The sequence below is a fragment of the Tinamus guttatus genome, unplaced genomic scaffold (assembly GCF_059628265.1).
Source record: "Tinamus guttatus ecotype Peru unplaced genomic scaffold, ASM5962826v1 Tinamus_guttatus_pri_ptg000027l, whole genome shotgun sequence".
Classification (NCBI taxonomy): domain Eukaryota; kingdom Metazoa; phylum Chordata; class Aves; order Tinamiformes; family Tinamidae; genus Tinamus; species Tinamus guttatus.
Genome location: NW_028288561.1, coordinates 7214493 through 7232218, shown reverse-complemented (window position 1 = coordinate 7232218; position 17726 = coordinate 7214493). Strand labels below are relative to the sequence as shown.

The 17726-nt window shown below is 50.4% G+C and overlaps 1 protein-coding gene across 1 annotated transcript in view; it reads left to right on the top strand.

The window, feature by feature from the left end:
• The first annotated feature begins 5566 nt into the window (after window positions 1-5566).
• Window positions 5567-17726, top strand: part of MYT1 (myelin transcription factor 1) — a 51145-nt gene continuing 38985 nt past the window's right edge. Inside the window, exon 1 of the mRNA XM_088529314.1 lies at window positions 5567-5599. Coding sequence (XP_088385440.1) covers window positions 5575-5599 — 25 coding nt within the window. The 5' untranslated portion in view covers window positions 5567-5574. The remainder of the gene's footprint in view (window positions 5600-17726) is intronic.

Sequence of the window (17726 nt, the reverse complement as noted above, 5' to 3'; positions counted from 1 at the left end):
TCTGCTCCCTGTGCTGCAGCCCCTTTCACCCTTTGCTCAGGTTTACTGGTGCCTATTTGCTTTCCCATCCTTCCCTCTGCTCTCTGACCTGACAAGCACTCCTTTTAGCAGAGTATTAATTATCATCTCAGTGCTGGGACTGGTAATTATCCCTCCCTAGTGCTTTATGGGCTTCCAGCACAGCTCACAACGAGGACAGGGTGAGACGGCTCAGCTGGCAAACGGTTTGTTTGGTTTTGCTCAACACTGGGGTAATTGTCCTGTGCCAGGGAGAATGGGATGAGGAGGGGGGTAAAAAAGAAGAAAAAGGAAAACATGTTTTTGGAATACCTTAGTGACTTGGAGAACCCACCTGGTAACCTCTAACCGGTGTGTCTGCTTCTCACTGTGCCTGCAGATCTTCATGGGGGTGGCAGAACCAGGCCTGGTGCAGGGGGTAATGGATAATTTTGCTCTATTCGGAGCTGCACCGATGGGCAGAGCTGCAGGTTGGGTTGCAGAGGCCGCCCAACAGAGCCTCCCATGTTGGCTGAGCACCCTCTCTTGCAGCCTGAGCCCCGCTGAGGATGCAGGGCTGGTACAGGCAGCATTAAGCAAGGAGAACGTCTGGAGGCTCAGGAGGCCATGGCCTCCATCCCTCCTTATGCTAAGTAAATGGGGCCAAAACCACAAAACCTGCCAGGCAGGACAGAGTGGTGGCTCTGACAACAGGACCTGGGCCAGAGCTCATGTGGGAGGACTGGAAGTAGCCTTAGATGCCCGTGAGATACGGAGACGCCTATGAGGGCTGAGAGGATGATGAGGATCACCCTCATGATCATGATCACGACTGTCACTGTTATGACACTCCACCATAGCAAGATGCATGAGGCAAATCCCACCAGGAAGCCGCAGGGTGGTTGTCTGGAGGCGATTTCAGGGTTGTGGGCAGAGCTGCGGTTCCTCTGTGCACGCGGGCATGGGACGCTGCGGAGGGAGCAGCGTTGCTCTGACATGGGCATCGTTAACATTTCCCACATCCGTCCTCCATGAGGCCCAGCAGAGCAGCGCCCGTTCCCATCATCGCACTGATATTTCCTACCATGTTATTTCCCCCATTTGCAGGATCCGTCTGAAGCAATTTGCACTCCCTTAGCGTGCTGCGTTTCACCGAGTACTTTCAATGAAACCCTCTGTGCCCGCGCTGGGCTCCGACCCCTGAGCTGGGCAGCCGGGACCCGCCGTTGTGGCCCCTCCAGGTGACACATTTGCCACCTTCGGCTCCTGCCTCTTCCCCTGCAAACCCAGCGAGGAGGCCGAGCGCGCGCAGGCTCAACATGGTGCAAGCCCAAGCCCCTGTGGAGCCCGTCCAAGGCAGAGCGCTAGCGCTGCTGCCAGAAACACAACAGCTTTCCCCTGTGAATAGGGGAAAAAATCCACTCTGGCCAAAACTGTGAATTTTCTTCAGCAAAATGACAACATTCTGCTAGTGAAAATTGTCCTTCATTGCAGCAGGGAGCGGAAAAAATGGAATAGGCTTTCCTTTTCTTCTCTTTATGCCCTCAGACCTGTAAGGATTTTCTTCTCTTTTTTTTTTTTGTTTTCTTCAATTACCTTCAGCAGTGAAAATTCTTCCTTCCTTTATTTATTTATTATTTTTATTTGACTAGGAATTTAGGGATCTCAAGCAAATGACAGCCCAGGTTGTTAAGCACTTCTGAGAGAAGTAGCAAGACATAGGACCTACTCCAAGCACCTTTTACTTTAGAGGGGTCAAGTGTCAAAGGGAAAATGACACTTGCCCGTGGCTACCTGAAAAATGCAGTGGCAGGAGCAGGAATGAAATCCAGATCTCTTGGCTCCTAGAGCCTTGTGAAAAACTGCCCGCCTGGGGATTTTTTTCTCATTATTGAGGAGTAAATCTGGGATGGCAATGCTTAGGTCTTGACCTGGCACCAGCCTCCTGGCCTCCGTGTTGCAGAGAGGAGGCTGCTCCAACCCTCGTGCTGTCTGCCATGGAAACTCCTCCCCGTGGCATCTTTGCAGCTCCAGTTTTGGGGTTCGACTTTGCTGTTGTCCCCTGTGCCAGCATGGAGCGCAGGGGGCTGGACCATATCAATATGGTCCCAAACACCACATGCCTCATTTTCCCCATCTGTTAAAGGAGGATATCCATCGCCTTCAGTTATATGTTGGCATCATTGCCTCTTCAAGGTGCTCTGGGTGCAGAACCATGTAGAAATGTGCCTCTCACTGCAGGTAAGGAACATCGCAGCTCTGGCATCCCCCATTCGTGGTGAGTCCACTTATTTTGGGCCTGTGCAAGCCCCTTGTGCATCGTGGCGGGATAGTGTCCTATCTCGGGAAGCCGCATCCATCCTCCCTCTCATCGGAAGGCAGATTGTTCCTGGGCGGAGGAAATCTCCTGGAGAGTGAACCTTGTCAGCGAAAATGCAAATATTTGGAGACAAAGTGTTCATTACAGCAGAACTTGATTTCAGGGTCAACCCTTTTTGCAGCAAATTGTTAGCCAGCTAAAATGTTTATTGTCGCCACACTCTGGCAGTTTTGACAGTACCTATCAAGTTGAGCTTGACAGTATCTGCATACGGTTTCTCCATCGTTTCCATGCGAAAGGGATGCGAGAGGTGGTGGAGTGAGTGATTTAAGGCAGAAGCAAACAGTCAACAGATAATTGGAAATATTTCCTTCTCTGTGAAGGAGCCAGGGCTGTTGTGGACAGGGGGTGAGGAGGGTGTAACACAGTCTGGGCGTGATGTGGTGATGGGGTGTACAGAGAAACATTGTGGGGATATGTATGTGTTTTTTAAGATGCAAAAATGCACACATGGACCAATCAACATCACTCCCCCCTCCTGCAGCTCCCTGCCTGGCACCACGTCAGCAGAAATCAGAGACAACAAAGGGACAGAAATCCTTGGGCCCTTTTCCATGAGAGCCTTGTGGCTTCCCAGAGTCCATGGCAGGAGGTGATTTGGATGCCACTGGAGTCTCTATGACTTTTCTCCTTCCCTTTTTTCAGTTCCCTCTGGAGCTCCAGGGCCGAATCCTGCTCTCCTCTGCACAAGACAAGGCTGGTGGCACCGTGAAGAGGAGCTAGATCACATAGTTGCTTAGCCCATAGCCCAGACAAACAAGTCCCCATGTCTTTGCACTGTGCTCCAAGGCCAAAGGATGGAGGAAGGCAGGACCAAGCTCTGCCTCTCTGGCAAAGGGCAGTAAAGGTATGTGAGGAAAGCCAAGAAGCAGAATGAGGGAGCTGAGGAAAACAGTAAGAAGGGATGCAAAAGGCAGCAGCCTTTCCCTGACATTTTGGGGCTCTCTCTGCTTAGGCAAAAGGCAGGAGCTTTCACCCCAAAGATGACCCAGCTTTGCTCTCCCCCACAACTTCACCTTTTCCCCCAGATAATGTGTGAGGAAGGGAAGGTTTTCTGGAGCCTCCGGGAATTGGTTTTGTTTCCTTGCTCGCCGGGGCTGTTTCATCTCAACAGGCTGCTCTCAACACACTTTAATTTGAGATCTCCTGCATGCATGAAGCAATGGAGTTAAGTGACCTTGCTGAATCTCTGGCCACTGCAACTGCAAGAGAACAGGGAAGGAAAAGAAAAGAGGGGAGGAGGAAGAGGCGCTTTGCTGTCTCCCATTAAAGCCCCAAGAGGCTGAAGATGAGAGAGTGAAAGTTTCAAATTGCCAGAATGTAATTCTGAAAGTCATTTTCCAAGCGCAGAGCTCTCCACAATGTCACCTCTCATCTTCCAAGGTGGGGATTGAAGGAACTATAAAGCGCAGAATATTCTGCAAGACAGAGCTGCTAATTCAAAGACAGCAGAGTTGCCATTCCCTAAACAGGCGGTCTCACACCCCCTTCTTCTGAGGGATCTGCACAGCTGAGATGTAAATGTACGGGGGGCCCAGTTCCAGCTCCTTAGTCATTTCTAACATGGCAGAATGATCCTTTTTTTTTTTTTTTTTTCAGATTCTTCTAGGGGAAAAGATGTCGACACAAGCCCACCCCGTTTAAGTGCCACATTTTTCATTTGACTCAAACTCCTGATGGAAAAAAAAAAAAAAAAAGTGCATTAGCTGCTTGCCTCTCTCCTAGACCCCAGCAAAGCTGCTCCTCCCCTCCCCCTGCTTCCAGCCCTCCCTCTTCAAAGAAATCTGGATTAAGGAGTTAGATGCTTTCAACAAAGGCTTCAGCCTGGGGTCTTGCACCAAAGAGTGAATTAGCCTCTTGTTCTACGTTCTTTGCTGACCTTTATTCTAACTGCATTCCCCCTTATATTTATAAAATAAAAAATAACCCAAATGCACAGACATGCCCCGCTGAGATAAATTGCATTCAACCCCCTTTCAGTTAATATCAGCTTTGTCCAGAGCTCCTTATTACTGTTGCCACCTGTCTCTCCGAGTGCCAGCGTTTCCCCTTTCCATTTCCCAAATTGCTCAAGCTAAGGCTTGGGTGGGCCTGTCCTCCCCCTGCCATCACACTTATTTACCCGCCCAGGTCAGGCTGTAGCATTTTCATATTGACAACTGGGCTTTTTATTAGGAAACCCTTCCTCTCTTCCCACTTTCACAAATGGCACTTTCCCCAGGACTGACCCACAGAAGGAATCAGCCCTGTTTTTACTATGGGTGACGAGCTGGGTGCTCACCAGAAAGCACTTTGCCATCCAGGCCAAAGAAGTAACAAAGTTCATTGCTACTATACATATTAAACACAATCCTGGTTAATTTTCTTTTTTTATTATTTTTATTATTTCCTGGTAGCTTGGTTCCCTGCTTTTCCATCTGGGAGGCCAGTGAAAGTGTTCCTCGCTGGCCCATAGCCAGTTTTCTCCAGCTGGGATCAATTCAGTCCAATGTTGCCATCTGTCCTTGGAGGCAGAGACATGTCCTTTTCCATTGCGGGTCTCTCCCAGAAAAGCAGCTCCCCTTCCCACTGCCCCATGTGCCTGAGGCTTGACCAAAACACGCAGTGAGCAGCGTGTGGCCATCGTGGGACTGATGTGTTTCCAAACAGCCCCCAGCTTGTGAGGACTCCAGTATCCAAATGCAAGGCTGAGGTGGGGGTACCTCCAGCCCTTGGGCTGCCTGCAGGGCATGACCTGGGGGGACATGCAGGGTGGGAGGACTCCGCAAGCGGAGATGGTGTCCCAGGATTTCCCTGACATGGAGGCGGCGGATGGGGCTCCCTGGGGATGCTTGGGGGGTAAAATGACACCCCTCCACCCACACACACACACCGGGATGTCCATGTCACCACCTCAGCCCCCTATTAACCAACCCCAGCGGTGCCCCCCCTTCCACAGCCGCGTCCCCCTTTGCCCTCTGCCCCGCCGGGCCCGGGGCGGGGAGGACACGGCGGGGGCCTGGGCTGCGCCCGCCCCCGCGGATTGGCCGCCGAAGGAGCCGCGGGGAATTTGCGGCGAGGTCCCATTGGCCGCCGCGACGCATAAGTTTTTGCTCCGGACGACAACTTTTTCCAGGGATGGAGTGAGCCCGGAGCGATCCCGCTGCCCTCCTCCTCCCTCGCAGCCCGGCCAAGACACGCACCGCTCGCCGGCAACGATGAAGCTCTGCGGGACCTTCCTCGGTTCGTAACCGCTCGCTTTGGGTCGGAGGGGGAAGAGGGGGAGCTGTTGTTGGGTGCCCCTCTCCTCCAGTCCTCTCCTGTCCCTCCTCCAAAGAACGAACTCCCCTCAAGCCACGCCTTGGGGGAATAAAAGGGCTCGGTTGTGGAGGGGGACCCCGAACTACCCCGCGGACCCCCAAACTCTTCCGTTATCCAACTGTTCTGGGGCGGTTTCCTGCCCTCGTTTTGTGGGCAAAAGCGGTTTCCCGCGTGGGTTTGAGAGCGCGGCTTTCTGAAGTTTTGTAATTAGCGAGTTTCCAGCCCCCCCACCGCACGTTCTGCTCTGGGCTCAGCTGCAAAGTGTTGGGTGCGCGAAGGGCGCGGGTCCCAGCGCTGCTGCTCCGAGAGGCTTTGTCACCGCTGCCGCTATTTACAGCTAATTACAAAGAACGAGGAGGGAAAGGGGCGGGGGGGGGGGGGGGGCAGCAGAATGAGGAGAAAATCCTGTTTTCTGGTGCGTTTTGTTCGGGATGCTTTTGCTCTTGCACATTGTCGAATAATTGGGGTAGAGCGGGGGGCTAGGGGAGCAAATCTAAAGTTGGTTAGTGGCTCTTAAGCTGCATGCGCTCCAGTGCATGCGTTAACCGAGGCACAAAGAGGTTTGGGATAACGCAAGGTGCCTGTTGCAAAAGATTGTGCCGGTTTCAAATGTTGCCCTCCGGGTGGGGGGGGAGAAAAAAGGCTCTAGATTTGGGTTAGACAAAGACATCGCCGTTTCGGTAGGAACCGCCCGGCTCGGTGAGAAGAGGCGAGCTGGGGAGCGAGCAAAGGGTTATTAAAAGTTTTTTGTGCCTGTGCATGTTGTTCCATCTGCCAGGGGCCTGTAGTGGGCAGGTTTCTTCGCAACCCTTCAGCTGTTCCATATACAATATTAATGCTGGCCATTTCTATTCGGCATACAACAGCACTAATTGTAGTCTGAGGCATTAAGGCAGCCAGCCCATCTGCATAGAAGCTTTCAGAAGGAAACAAGGAAAAAATCTTTCACTCCCAGCTGGTAACCGGAGAAGTTCGTGCCAATTACAAATGCATAAAGTTTGAAATCTAAATTACTTTGAAAGTCTCAAAGAAGCAAATAAAATGCAGCTTAGTATCTCTATGTGTGTGTTTACACAATAGTGATGATTTTGAGATAATCTTAAAGTCGGAACGTTTAAAATGATGTGAAAACATAAATGTAGTTTTTCTTTCTTTCTTTTTTTTACCTTCTGTACTTTTTTCAAGTCCTCTTTTTGACACCCATTCCTGCAGGCTATGCAGTCGGTGACCTTCAAAATACCCGTTTCAACCTGCATACTCCAAAGACCTAAATATTCTTTTTTTTTTTTTTTTTTTTTCCACGCGGCTCTTTCAGGGAACGATGCAATAATTATTTCCTCCCTTAAAACAGTTGCAAAGTGCCTCTAAGAGCTTTTGTTTTTATTTTTTCCTCCCCAAAGAAGGGGGAAACACCCCGAAAAGCGGCGTTAACCCCGCGTGTCCCGGGCCCGGCGGCCGGAGCTGTCCGCCCCGCTGGTGCTGACCCGCCGGCTGCGCCTGGGGCCCCGCTCAGAAACCGAGTGTTTTGCCCAAAACTGCCTCTTCAGTGCTTAGGCGTGGGGAGGTTCTAGAGGGAGGGAGGGAGCTCGTGGCTGTGAGAGTGATTCCTGTTCTCTTCCAAACTTCTTGGTGATGAGCAGACACTCTGAGGAACATACCGTTTGCTTCCCGGTTTTCAGAAGCTTGGAGGGGAGGAGGTGAAATCCGACGAGTTTGGAAACAAAGGGGAGCCAGGTGCTTTTCCTGCCCTGAACTTGGTATCAAAGCTGTCAGCCTGATGCGCCTGAGGGGCTCCTAGGCGCATGGTGTGGTTTAATAAATACAACAGTAAAAGCAATCTGTGCTAATACTTAGATATGAGTACACTCCCATGTGCATATGCCTATATATGCAGAGCGTGTGTGCACACTTGTACTTGCACACAAGCAAGTAAACAGGCTTCCCTCCTGCTTTCTATCCTATTCATTGTGCTTTTTGTTTCTCAAGTTTTGGTATTACATATCTAAATAGGAGAGGGGAGCAGGCAGCCGCCTTGTTGGCGGAGAGGAGCTGAACCTCTGTCTCTCCCTTTGATTCTATCACTGGCGCAGACAATAGTGATGCTGCGTAAACCGGGCCTGCTGCCGGCAGATAAGAGTTTAATAGAATTCCTCAGTGCCAAAGGTTTAGGATGTAAAATATCCCCATCTTCGTGGTGTGTCCAAAGGAGATAGAAAACGGCTTTTCAGGAGAGCTCTCCACTGAATGCCTCCTTTATGCTAATGGCTTGGGAGCACAGTAGGCTTGCAAACCATGGAAATGGGCATGGTAAGGATTTCCAAAGCAACTCTAACAATTCAAAATTAGTATTCGTGTCATTGAACATAACCCAAAGTGGGAATAAAATCGGCCTCTCCTGCAAAGATTTGTAAGTGGGATGGGGCTGCACTTTGCACTTGCTGAAGTCTCTTCGCACTGTCAGGAAAGTATGTGACAATGTCCTGCTCTTGTGTGGCCTGAAATCTTGCTCTGTGTGCGGGATTTCACCCCTTCCTGCCCGTGCACAATGTACTTAAGGTGACACAGCTTGAAGACTGGCAGTTTGTCGCCCGTGACTCTGCTGGGTCCAAGAACTGGGCAGGTCCGGGGTGAAGTTCTGCAAACCTGAAATCAGCAGATCTCAACTTCCCCTGCCGGGTGTTGCCTCCGTCATCTCTGAAGGCTTGTGGAGCTTCAGCCCATTCATGAGCTCCGAAAATCGTCACTGAGGACAACGGAGTCTTAATCTTCCCGGGAGCGCCGGGGACTGCATGTGGGTGCAGAGGAGTTGCTCGACAGAAAGGAGATTTTTTTTTTTTTTCCCCCCACAACGCACACACAGACCCTCCCGCAGTTGCAGCACGGCCCCGTTTTTTCCTCCATTTCCGAAAAGTTGCAGGCAAAGTGCTAATGCGCCCGTCGGCCCGGGAGGATGTGCTAATGCGATGCCGGGGGGGGGGGCTCCCCAGAGTCTTCCTCCAGCTTGTCGAGGTCTTCCTCTTCCCAGGGTGGCCAGATTTCCTCAAAACGCTTCTATTTCGTGGAAGGATGATGCGAACTCCCGGGAAGTACAGCTCTCTCCGGGAGAGAAATACGTGTAATGGAAGAAGATGCACTTTTTTTTTTTTCTCTCCTCCACTTAGAAACACTCCTCAAACTATTTTAGTCATCGTGTTCTTTAAAGACTTATCGTCTTGCCCCTCGCAAAAGCCAAAAACGTGACCGTCTGAGACGTGATCCATCCTTGCTGGGGTGAGGCGATGTCTGCTAGGAATATGTTGTGTCATTTATTTTTAAGGGGAGCGGAAAAAAATATTTATACACCTTTTAACCACTCGCTTTTGAATATGCATATCAGCTAATATGCAATACTTCCAGGTTCATAGAGGCGATAAATTTCCCAGTCTGTTCTTTATGGTGATAGGTCATCTTCCTAACCACCAATAAATATTGTAAAGTACTTTCGCTGGAGCTGTGCTAACCCAGGGCATCTGTCACTCGCTGCTTGCTGCTATTAGGAATTATTGGGCTGTACCACGCGCTGGGATGCGCGGGGGGGATGGCACGGCGCTTGTAGCGCTCTCCGTCCTTTTGTGCTCCTGCCATCAAAGGAGCCCCGAGCCTTGTGCATATTAATTATGAATCAGCTCCGGCAAAAATCACTCACCTTCTGCTGGCGCTTGGGGAGGGGGAGTGCGAGGCGAGAGGGGCAGACGGGGCTGCGAGAGCCCCAACTCTCTGCGCACTCAAGTCAGCGGCTCCATCTCTCTCTCCCTCTCTCTCTTTTTGATGCTATACTGTAAATTTATTTCACCTCAGAGAGTAAACAGATATATTGCAACCCCAAGGGTTCATGGGTAGTGTATTTACAAAGGGAAGGCGCAGCAAGCCCCCTCTGTGCCATTTCCATTAATGAGAGCGGTCATTAAGTAAATGAGACATTGCCTTTAGCAGGCTTAAGAGTTCACACACTAAGGAGTATCAGATATTTAATTGAAACCAACAACCCATCTTACACGCGTGTTACTGGTGTAGGGAAGTGGGCTGCCCTCCAAGAACTCTCCCCCCACAGCCTCCCCCATGCAAATTTCATGATTGGTTTCCGTGATGTCATTTTGCAAAGGGGCAGACAATAGCTGTGGGGAAAGGTAAGTCAATATTATGTTCTTTCGCTGACAAAGGCAGATAACGCTGGCTTTTTTTTTCTTTCTTTTTTTTTTCTCCTTTTTTTTTCCTTTTTTTTAAATTTTTTTTTCTTTCTTTCCTTGGATGGAGAGAGAGGGAAAAGGCGATCGGATCACACGGTTAATGTAAACAGACGCAGGCTTTTCGCCTTTAGAGCATGAAGGCTGGGGTTGTTGTTTTGAAAATCGCACCGGAGAACCGAGGGGATTTTATGATGATCATCATGTTTCTAGGTCCATCTTTGCTCGCTCGCCGCGAGATGCTAGTGGACATGTTATGCTTCTAACTGAAAAGAGGTTGAATAAGACGAGGAAGGAGGAGAGGAGGAAAAAAAAAAAAAAAAAGAGGCAAGCTCAACATCGCATTCAGCCGGGAAACTTTCTGAATATTTCTGGAAGAGGATGGTTTTGCTGGGTTTGTGCACCTAGAGATCGGTGGATGTTGCTCACGAGGAAAGTGCGCGCTGCTCGCGGAAGACGATCCCGGGAGCCGCGGAAGAGCCCGGCGCCTCCGCGGGCGCGGAGCTCTCGGAGGTGCTGATCCCGCGGCCGCTTCGCGCCTCGCGAACCAACTCCAGGCCAGGTATCTCAAGCCGGCGCTTTGCGGACTCGTGCGGCTCTTATCGCGCTCTGCATTTCCTTGCTGCGAAGTGAAGGCAGTTTTATTTATATTTTTTTTTCTTCCTGTAAATATTTCGTCGGAGCGGCGGTCTCGGAAGGGGCACGGCTGCGGCAGGCACGTTTGCACGGGCAAGTTGCTCGCCGGCTGCTCGCTTTTGCAACTAGCAGAGTTGCTTTTTCTTTTTTCTCTTTTTTTTTCTCTTTTTCTTTCTTTTTTTCTTTTTTTTTTTTTCCTTTCTCTCTCCCATTATTGACTACTTTAGACTCCTCTATTTATAGCAGCGAGGAGCAAGGGAAGTGTGCCATGTTTGTGGCTCACTCTCTACATTGACCGTGGCAGAAATCTGCGGCTTCTTATTTTTAGCTAGCTCGGAAAAGAGGCTTTGCTGCGTTAATCTCTTTATCGATATCGGCAAAGTTTTGTTTGGGGAAGGAAAGAGAAAGGTGGGGTGATGCTCGAGGAAATGCCGTTGACCCCCACGAGTTCGGCTGGAGTTTGGGGCACAGTTTTCCGGGGGGAAGGGGCGATGCTCCCCGGGACCTCAGCCCCCGGGGGGCAGCCGCTGTGCGCCCCTCCCCTCCCGGCTGTGATTGAGCCCCCTCTTCCCGAGCAGCCGCTTCGTGCAAAGCGCAAAAAGCCCCAGCAAAATCCTCGCCATGGCCCTACCGCTACTTTTAGTTATTTTCTTCCTCCCTTTCGCTCTCTCTTGTTGGCTCATCTGCTGTTATTATCAGCCTTTTCCATATGGCCACTTTAATTAATGGCAGACAAAAGGGGGTTGCGGGGGGGGTGGAATCCAGGAATTAGAGTTTATAGTTGGTTTGTCTCAGATGCTGTCATAGAAACCAGAAGCAAAGATGCCGCCTTTCCACTTCTTTGTATGATCCTGTTTATTGTTCCCGAGCGGCGCAGATTGGAGCAGGCGCGTGTTGCAAGGCACAAACCATCGCCTGCTGCCCGAGAAACCGCCTCGCTCGCAGGAACTTGTTCCCTTGACCTCTTTCTCTCGCAAAGCTGCCTGCCTTCTCCCCTTCCTTCGCCTCTTTCCGCTGCCGAGGATAACTTATTTTTTGTTTGATTCTTTTTTATTATTTATTATTATTATTATTTGAAAGTTTGTAGAGATCCTAGGGAACAAAGGCGAGAAGAGTGGGAAAAGTGTAGGAAGTTGGCTCATGCCTTTGCTGAAAGCGGGCGGGAGGCGCCTCTTGGTCCTGGGGCGGTTCGGTAATAGCTCGTCGCTGTCCCCCGGGCCCGGAGGGGCTCAGGGTCGCGTGGCGGAGGGGTCAGGGTGCTGGCACTGAGCGGGGCAGCAGATGTTTGGGGGTCCCGTCGCGGAGAAGCCCTTTGCGGAGGTGTCTGCACCGGCAGAGCCCTCCTGTTCCCTTCACCTCGACGGGGTGGGGACCAAAATCACTCCTCACCCTCGCAGGTCCCTGGAGGGCAGCCCAGTGCGGGGGGAGGAGACGGTGCCCAGGGTCAAGGTGGCACGGTGATAAAGGTGGCACTGGTGACTTTGGGACGGATAACCTCCCCCCCATCCCCACCCAGCGGGACGAACCCCCAGACCTTCCCTTTCCTTCTCCTCTGGTCGGTGCCACTCTCGCAGTGGGGCAGCCTCTCTGTGCTCCCCCTTCCCACCCCTCTGCCCGTCGAGTTCCTCCTCGTCCCAGACGGCTTCCACCGAGCAGGGGGACCAGCCTGGGGGCTGGGGCGGCGGGTCCCCCCACTCCGTTTCCCCCCTCCTCCTCACTTTTATTTACTGAAGCTGTGTGGGCTAAGCCTAGCCCCAGGCTAGGGTGTCTGGGGGAAGCGGAGCGGACCCAGGTGCCTCGCAGACGGAGGCTGGGGGGGTCAATGCACATAAAGCAGCTGGGCCGAGCCCCTGTGAGCTCGGAACTTCAGCAAAGACGCAAAGTGAGGGCCAGGCTGCGGGGAGGGAAGGGAGCTGTGCGGGGCCGGGGCTCTGCCCCAGAAAGCGCAGGACCTCCAAGAGCGAGACGTTTGCAAGAAAAACCCTCCCAAGTTTCGACCCCTCGGGGCTTTGAGGCTCCCGAGACGCAGAGCCAGCCCGGTTTCCTTGCGGACTGTCCCTTTCCCGGGCGCGCCGGGTATCCCGGAGCAAAAGTTCCGGTAAAGGGGCAGGAATCACGGCTCGGGACCCGGCGCTGCGGGCGGATCGGCCCCGTTTCCTGGCAGTCAGAGGATGAGGGCAGGGCTGAGTTTGCAAGACGTAGCTCGGCGTCAGAGCAGCTGCCATTTTAGTAGACATTTTTTTAAACACTTCTCCCCCGCCGCCGCTCCCTCTCCTCTGTAAAACTCTGTTTCGAGGTGCCGCTTCCCAGCTTGGCTCCTGGGTGGAAATGGGAGTATCGTCATCTTTTTGATGGGGAGAGGAGGGGAGCAATAACGTATCCCAAACGGACTGATTTTCCCAGCTTCTGCGGCTCGGGAATACAGACTTTCCTCCCTCCCTCAAACGGGGGTTTAGGGGAGGGAGGAGAGATTATAGTCCTTATCTCTCCATATCACTCCCCCCCGCCCCCCCCCCCCCAAAAAAAAAAAAAAAAAAAAAAAGATACGATGCAAAATGCCCTTTGCTGGATAGGGAGCGAGGAGCACCTCGTCCTTTTGCGTCCAGAGGGGACTTCTTTTGCAAAGCTGCGCTTGCATCTGCCCATAGGAAAGTTTGGGGGGCAGCCTACCCCTGGCAGAGCGAGAAGGGGGAAGCGGCAGCTTTACAGGAAAGCTGAGAGCACGCGGGGAAATCGCCACGGCTGGGCTGGGCTTCCCAGAAGACATGAACTCAGCCGTGGAAAGGGGAGGGAGAACGGGGGAGGTATCGCGTTACCACTGGGAAGTCAGATGCGATGGAGTTTAATGGCAACGTGGGGGTGGGCCCTGCTCTCCCCTTCCCTTCGTGTGTGTGTCGTAGCTTGTAAATGGGAAGGACTTATTTTTTATGACTATGAACTGTGCAACTCGAGTGCAGCACGCTCACAAAGGACGTCTTCCTCCATCACTTTGTAGCTGTCTCCCTTTCTGCTTGGTGCAGCTGATCCACGTAGGAAACTTAAGGAGCTGGGAAGTAGTAACCTTGCTCTTCCTCCCCTGCAAAATCCCCTGGGCAGTTATTTGTTGTGCAAATGCTGTTTACCCTGTGGCCGTGTAGGGTGGGATGCTGAGCCCTAGGAGGGTGGCTAAGACGGGCTTCAGGGCCCACGTTTATCTGTATCTGTGTGAGAGGGACCTATAGGTGCTGCCTGAAAGGGGCTGGGAGCAACTCCTGCCCATCCTTTCAGTTCCCTGTCGGGAACCTCTTCCTTCCCACCCTGCAGTTTCACTTTCCTTGTGGGTTTTGGTGGGTGCTGCAGAGAACAGCTCCTTTGTGTACACTGGTGTCCCATGGCCATGTCACACAGAGTCCCCAATACCTGCTGGCCTCACTTTGACATCCTTAAAGCTGATTGTGTCTTAAAACACTCTGTATCACTTTGGAGGCTGTTTATCTTTACCTATGCAAAGTAGAAACTTGAGCTGCCACCTAGCCCTTAAAAAAGGAGATCATGGTGCGAGTAAAGAAGTGGGATGAGAAGTTCCTGGGGCAGGAGAAAACCCCCAAAGCACATTCTTCCCAGATGAAGTGACTCTATATGGGTTTTCTGCTCGCGGACTCTGGGAGACAGGTTGTCACTAATGCCAAAAAGCAAGAGCCACAAAGGGTTATATATATATATATATATATATATATATATAATTTCATAGATGCAGAAAGAAGAAGAAAAGAAAAAGAGCTTAGTGTTGAGAGGAAAATTGCTCTGTGTACACAGGTTTTTCTTCCTACTGCAGTTTTCTCCAGTTTTCCAAGCATGTGACAGCAGCAGCGCCTCAGGATGTCGCGCGGAGAGGGAGACTGTGAAGTTCTCAAGTAGCTCTTTTCTTGAGTATCCTCTTGGGCTGGGACAAGGTTGTTTTTTGGCCTGTGCAAATCAAAATAATCAAAATAATAATCAAAAACAACATGTGTAGAACTCCAAAAATTACCTGGGTGGGCTGACTTCTTGGAAACGGAGGTATTTTGTGTTTTCTCTGCATTCTTGTAACAGGCAAGAACTGGAGTTTGAGAGGAATGTGGCTATATACCTAACCCAAAATGAGGATTTTGCACCCCTGTGTATGAGGAGGAAACCCCTCTATGAAAGTGGCCCTTAGGCATCCAACATGGGAACTGTGGCTGCTTTTGGGCAGAGTTAAGGGGAGAGCTGGTTCATTTGTGAGTGGCCACGGGAAGGGGATGAGCCATGAGCAAGGCCAGGCCCTGGCCTGGGTTCCTGCTCTCCGCTGATCCGATTAGAGCATCCCGGCTCATTGATTTACGCTCTGCGCTGCCGTACGTGACTCAGATGCCCTGCGCGTTCGGTAGCAGTGTGTAAACGAAGTTATCTGCAAAGGCTCGTCTAGAAATGGGCCTGTGGCAAGATCTGCTCTGCACGAGGGGATGCCAGGAAAGCCAAGGGCACTTTGCCAGGCACGTTATGGGCTGGTTGAGGAAAGGTGCAGCCGAAGGGGCCAAGATCGCCTCATTCGGCGGCTGGACGCCTTCCAACAAGGGCCAGGACTTTACAACAGAATAGGGAAGGGACACAGCTCTAACCCTCCACTTCTCACTTCTGCTTTATTTATTTATAATTTTTTTTTAAGATTGGAAAAAAATATTTTCACCTGAATTAAAATACTTTTGATCTTTGTCTTTCATTTGAGCTTTTTTGCTTCAGAGAGAATAGATTAATAAACACTTTCAAATGGAAAAACATAGTTTGAAAAGGCTCCCCTTTTATCTTTAGCAGAAAGCTTTAATGCTAACCTGGGTAGGGGCTCTGTCCCTCATTTCTTTGTGTGATGTTTTTCCATCAACAGCTATAAATTTGGTTTTATTGTGATCACACTGGCCTTTACTGGTCACTCTTTATTCTTTCCTTTTATTATTATTATTATTATTTTATTTTGAAGTCAGCACATTATAAAAATTGCAATGTTATTTTAATCAGACCAAATGAAAGAGCAAATCAGAGCGAGAATTTTAATCTGCCCCAAGCAAAACTGCCTTGTACATCTGTCATGTTGGGATTAGTGGAACTCTTTAAAGAAGCTGAAGACTTTTTAAACAAAGTATTAAACATTTGTGACCTGATTTCCATTCTTCCAATATTCTCATTAATAAGAGTGCAGCCTGAAAGACATCTGTTGGCTCCTATTTGTTTTAAGAATATTAGAGAATAAAAAGAATATTATGGCATGGGGGTAGGAGGGGGAGGAGAGAAGGAAGCATCTAAATGCAACATTTAGAGGCAAATCTCTAAGCTGCACTTTTCCAAAGTGCTTCTGTGTGCCCAAAACAGGACAGGGAGGGAACATGACTGCGGTGAAGTCAATCGAGCTGGATGCTCAAAACCATTAGTTTGGCATAAAACTCTTGGGCAATTTAGCATTAACCCTTGAGGGGAAGCTGCCCATCAGACTGTGAGCTTTGCTGGGCTCAAGGATGTGTCCTAGGGACTTCATCCCAAATTTGCCTTGGCATCCACGTGCTGCCACAGCTTGGACTGCAAAACAAGGGGAGACCCAACCTTGAGTTAGATGTTACTATAAACTATGCATATGGAGTGCCTGAATGCATCCCATGCTGCTGTTTTCTGAGCGAAAATGTCACTCCGGGTTTGGTGCTAATGCAGAAAAAGTAAATGGTCTGAGTTTGACCCCTGAGAGGGGTGTAAAGGGGGAGCCAGGCACGTGTTCAGGAAACTACTTGCTGAAAGCATCCTTCATTATTAACATGGGTGTGCGGTTTAAGAGAAGGTTGCTGTCGACTGCAATCTTTGCATCTTGTTTATGCTTGCTGGGTAAAATATTAACTAAAGCATCTGAACATAAAGTTCTGGTGTGAAAGAATATCAGCAGGGGAGAGCCATATGGTGCCAGCATGCTAACAAAATACCAAACGTTGGAGATTCCTTTTTGCAGAAGACTGAGAACTCTCATTGCCATACATAATACATGAGTTCACGCCTTTGATTACTCTAAACATTAGCCCAAGCGGTGCAGGCGTCTCTTTGGAGCTAACGCAACTTAGGGCATGCAGTTCTCTTCCCCCTCTTCCTTTACATAAAAGAAATCAATGCCGAGCTGTTAAGATACAAATATCCAATATGCTGTAAGACAATATGTTTCCAAAACTGCTGCATAAGCTGCCTGTGCTCTAATTAAATATAAACTGCAGTAGAGACTCAGGTTTCCTCTGTTTCGTTCCTTTGCTTGAGACCATTTGGCAACCAAGCGGCTTTTCCTAGGGCAGCATGTGCAAGCTGGGCCCGGGTTCCCTTATGGAAATTGTGGGTTGAAGCCTTTGGAGCAAGGCTGGAAGCAAAGCGGGGAGCTGCAGTGACCTGCACGTGGCAGCTCGCTGGTGTGCTCACCTTGCATGCTCCAGCAAGCGAGGTGCGTGTATTTAACACAAGGGAACTCAAACCCTGCATTAGGAGGATCTCAGGGTGAATATTATTATAAGGTACCAGCGATGCCCCCAGGGGAGTTTCTATGCATACAGTATTTAGAAACCAAGATTCTGCCAGGACTGCCTGCTGAATCTGTAGGTGATGCTCAGAGCGCTTTTTAAAACAACGCCTCCAACCCAACCATTTGCGATTGAATAACGTTGCCTTCTGCTTGAGCCAGGGGATCCCTGTGTGCAGCTTAAGTCTTGTGCTGGCTTCCAAATTACCTGTGTGCAGAAACACCTCCAGAGTGCCCAGAAACCTCCCCATCCAATGGCTCTGATAAGCCCACGTGCCCCAGAACCAGAGCTTGCTGCCCCTGGCCCTCTGCAGCCCAGAGATGGGGAGCCTGGGGCCACTGCTGCTGTTTGAGTCCCTGAGCCCCTTGCTTCAGTGCTCGGGCATCCACATCCCCTGGGATGAACATCTGATATCAATGATTTCTATGAACATCTCTGGAAATGTGTCCAGATCTGAGGAAAACTCTGGCCAGGCGGTTGTGTCATGAGAAACTTGCCAGTGTACTGTTACTGACTCGTGTGTGTTGCAGGAAATAGGTTAAGAGACTGCGAACTTGAAAAGAGCAGCAAAAATGCTGGGACTGGGATATTGCTTTATAAAGAGTGTATAAAGGTGTGTTTTGAGCTAAACTAAAGGAAGTAGTTAAGATGAGG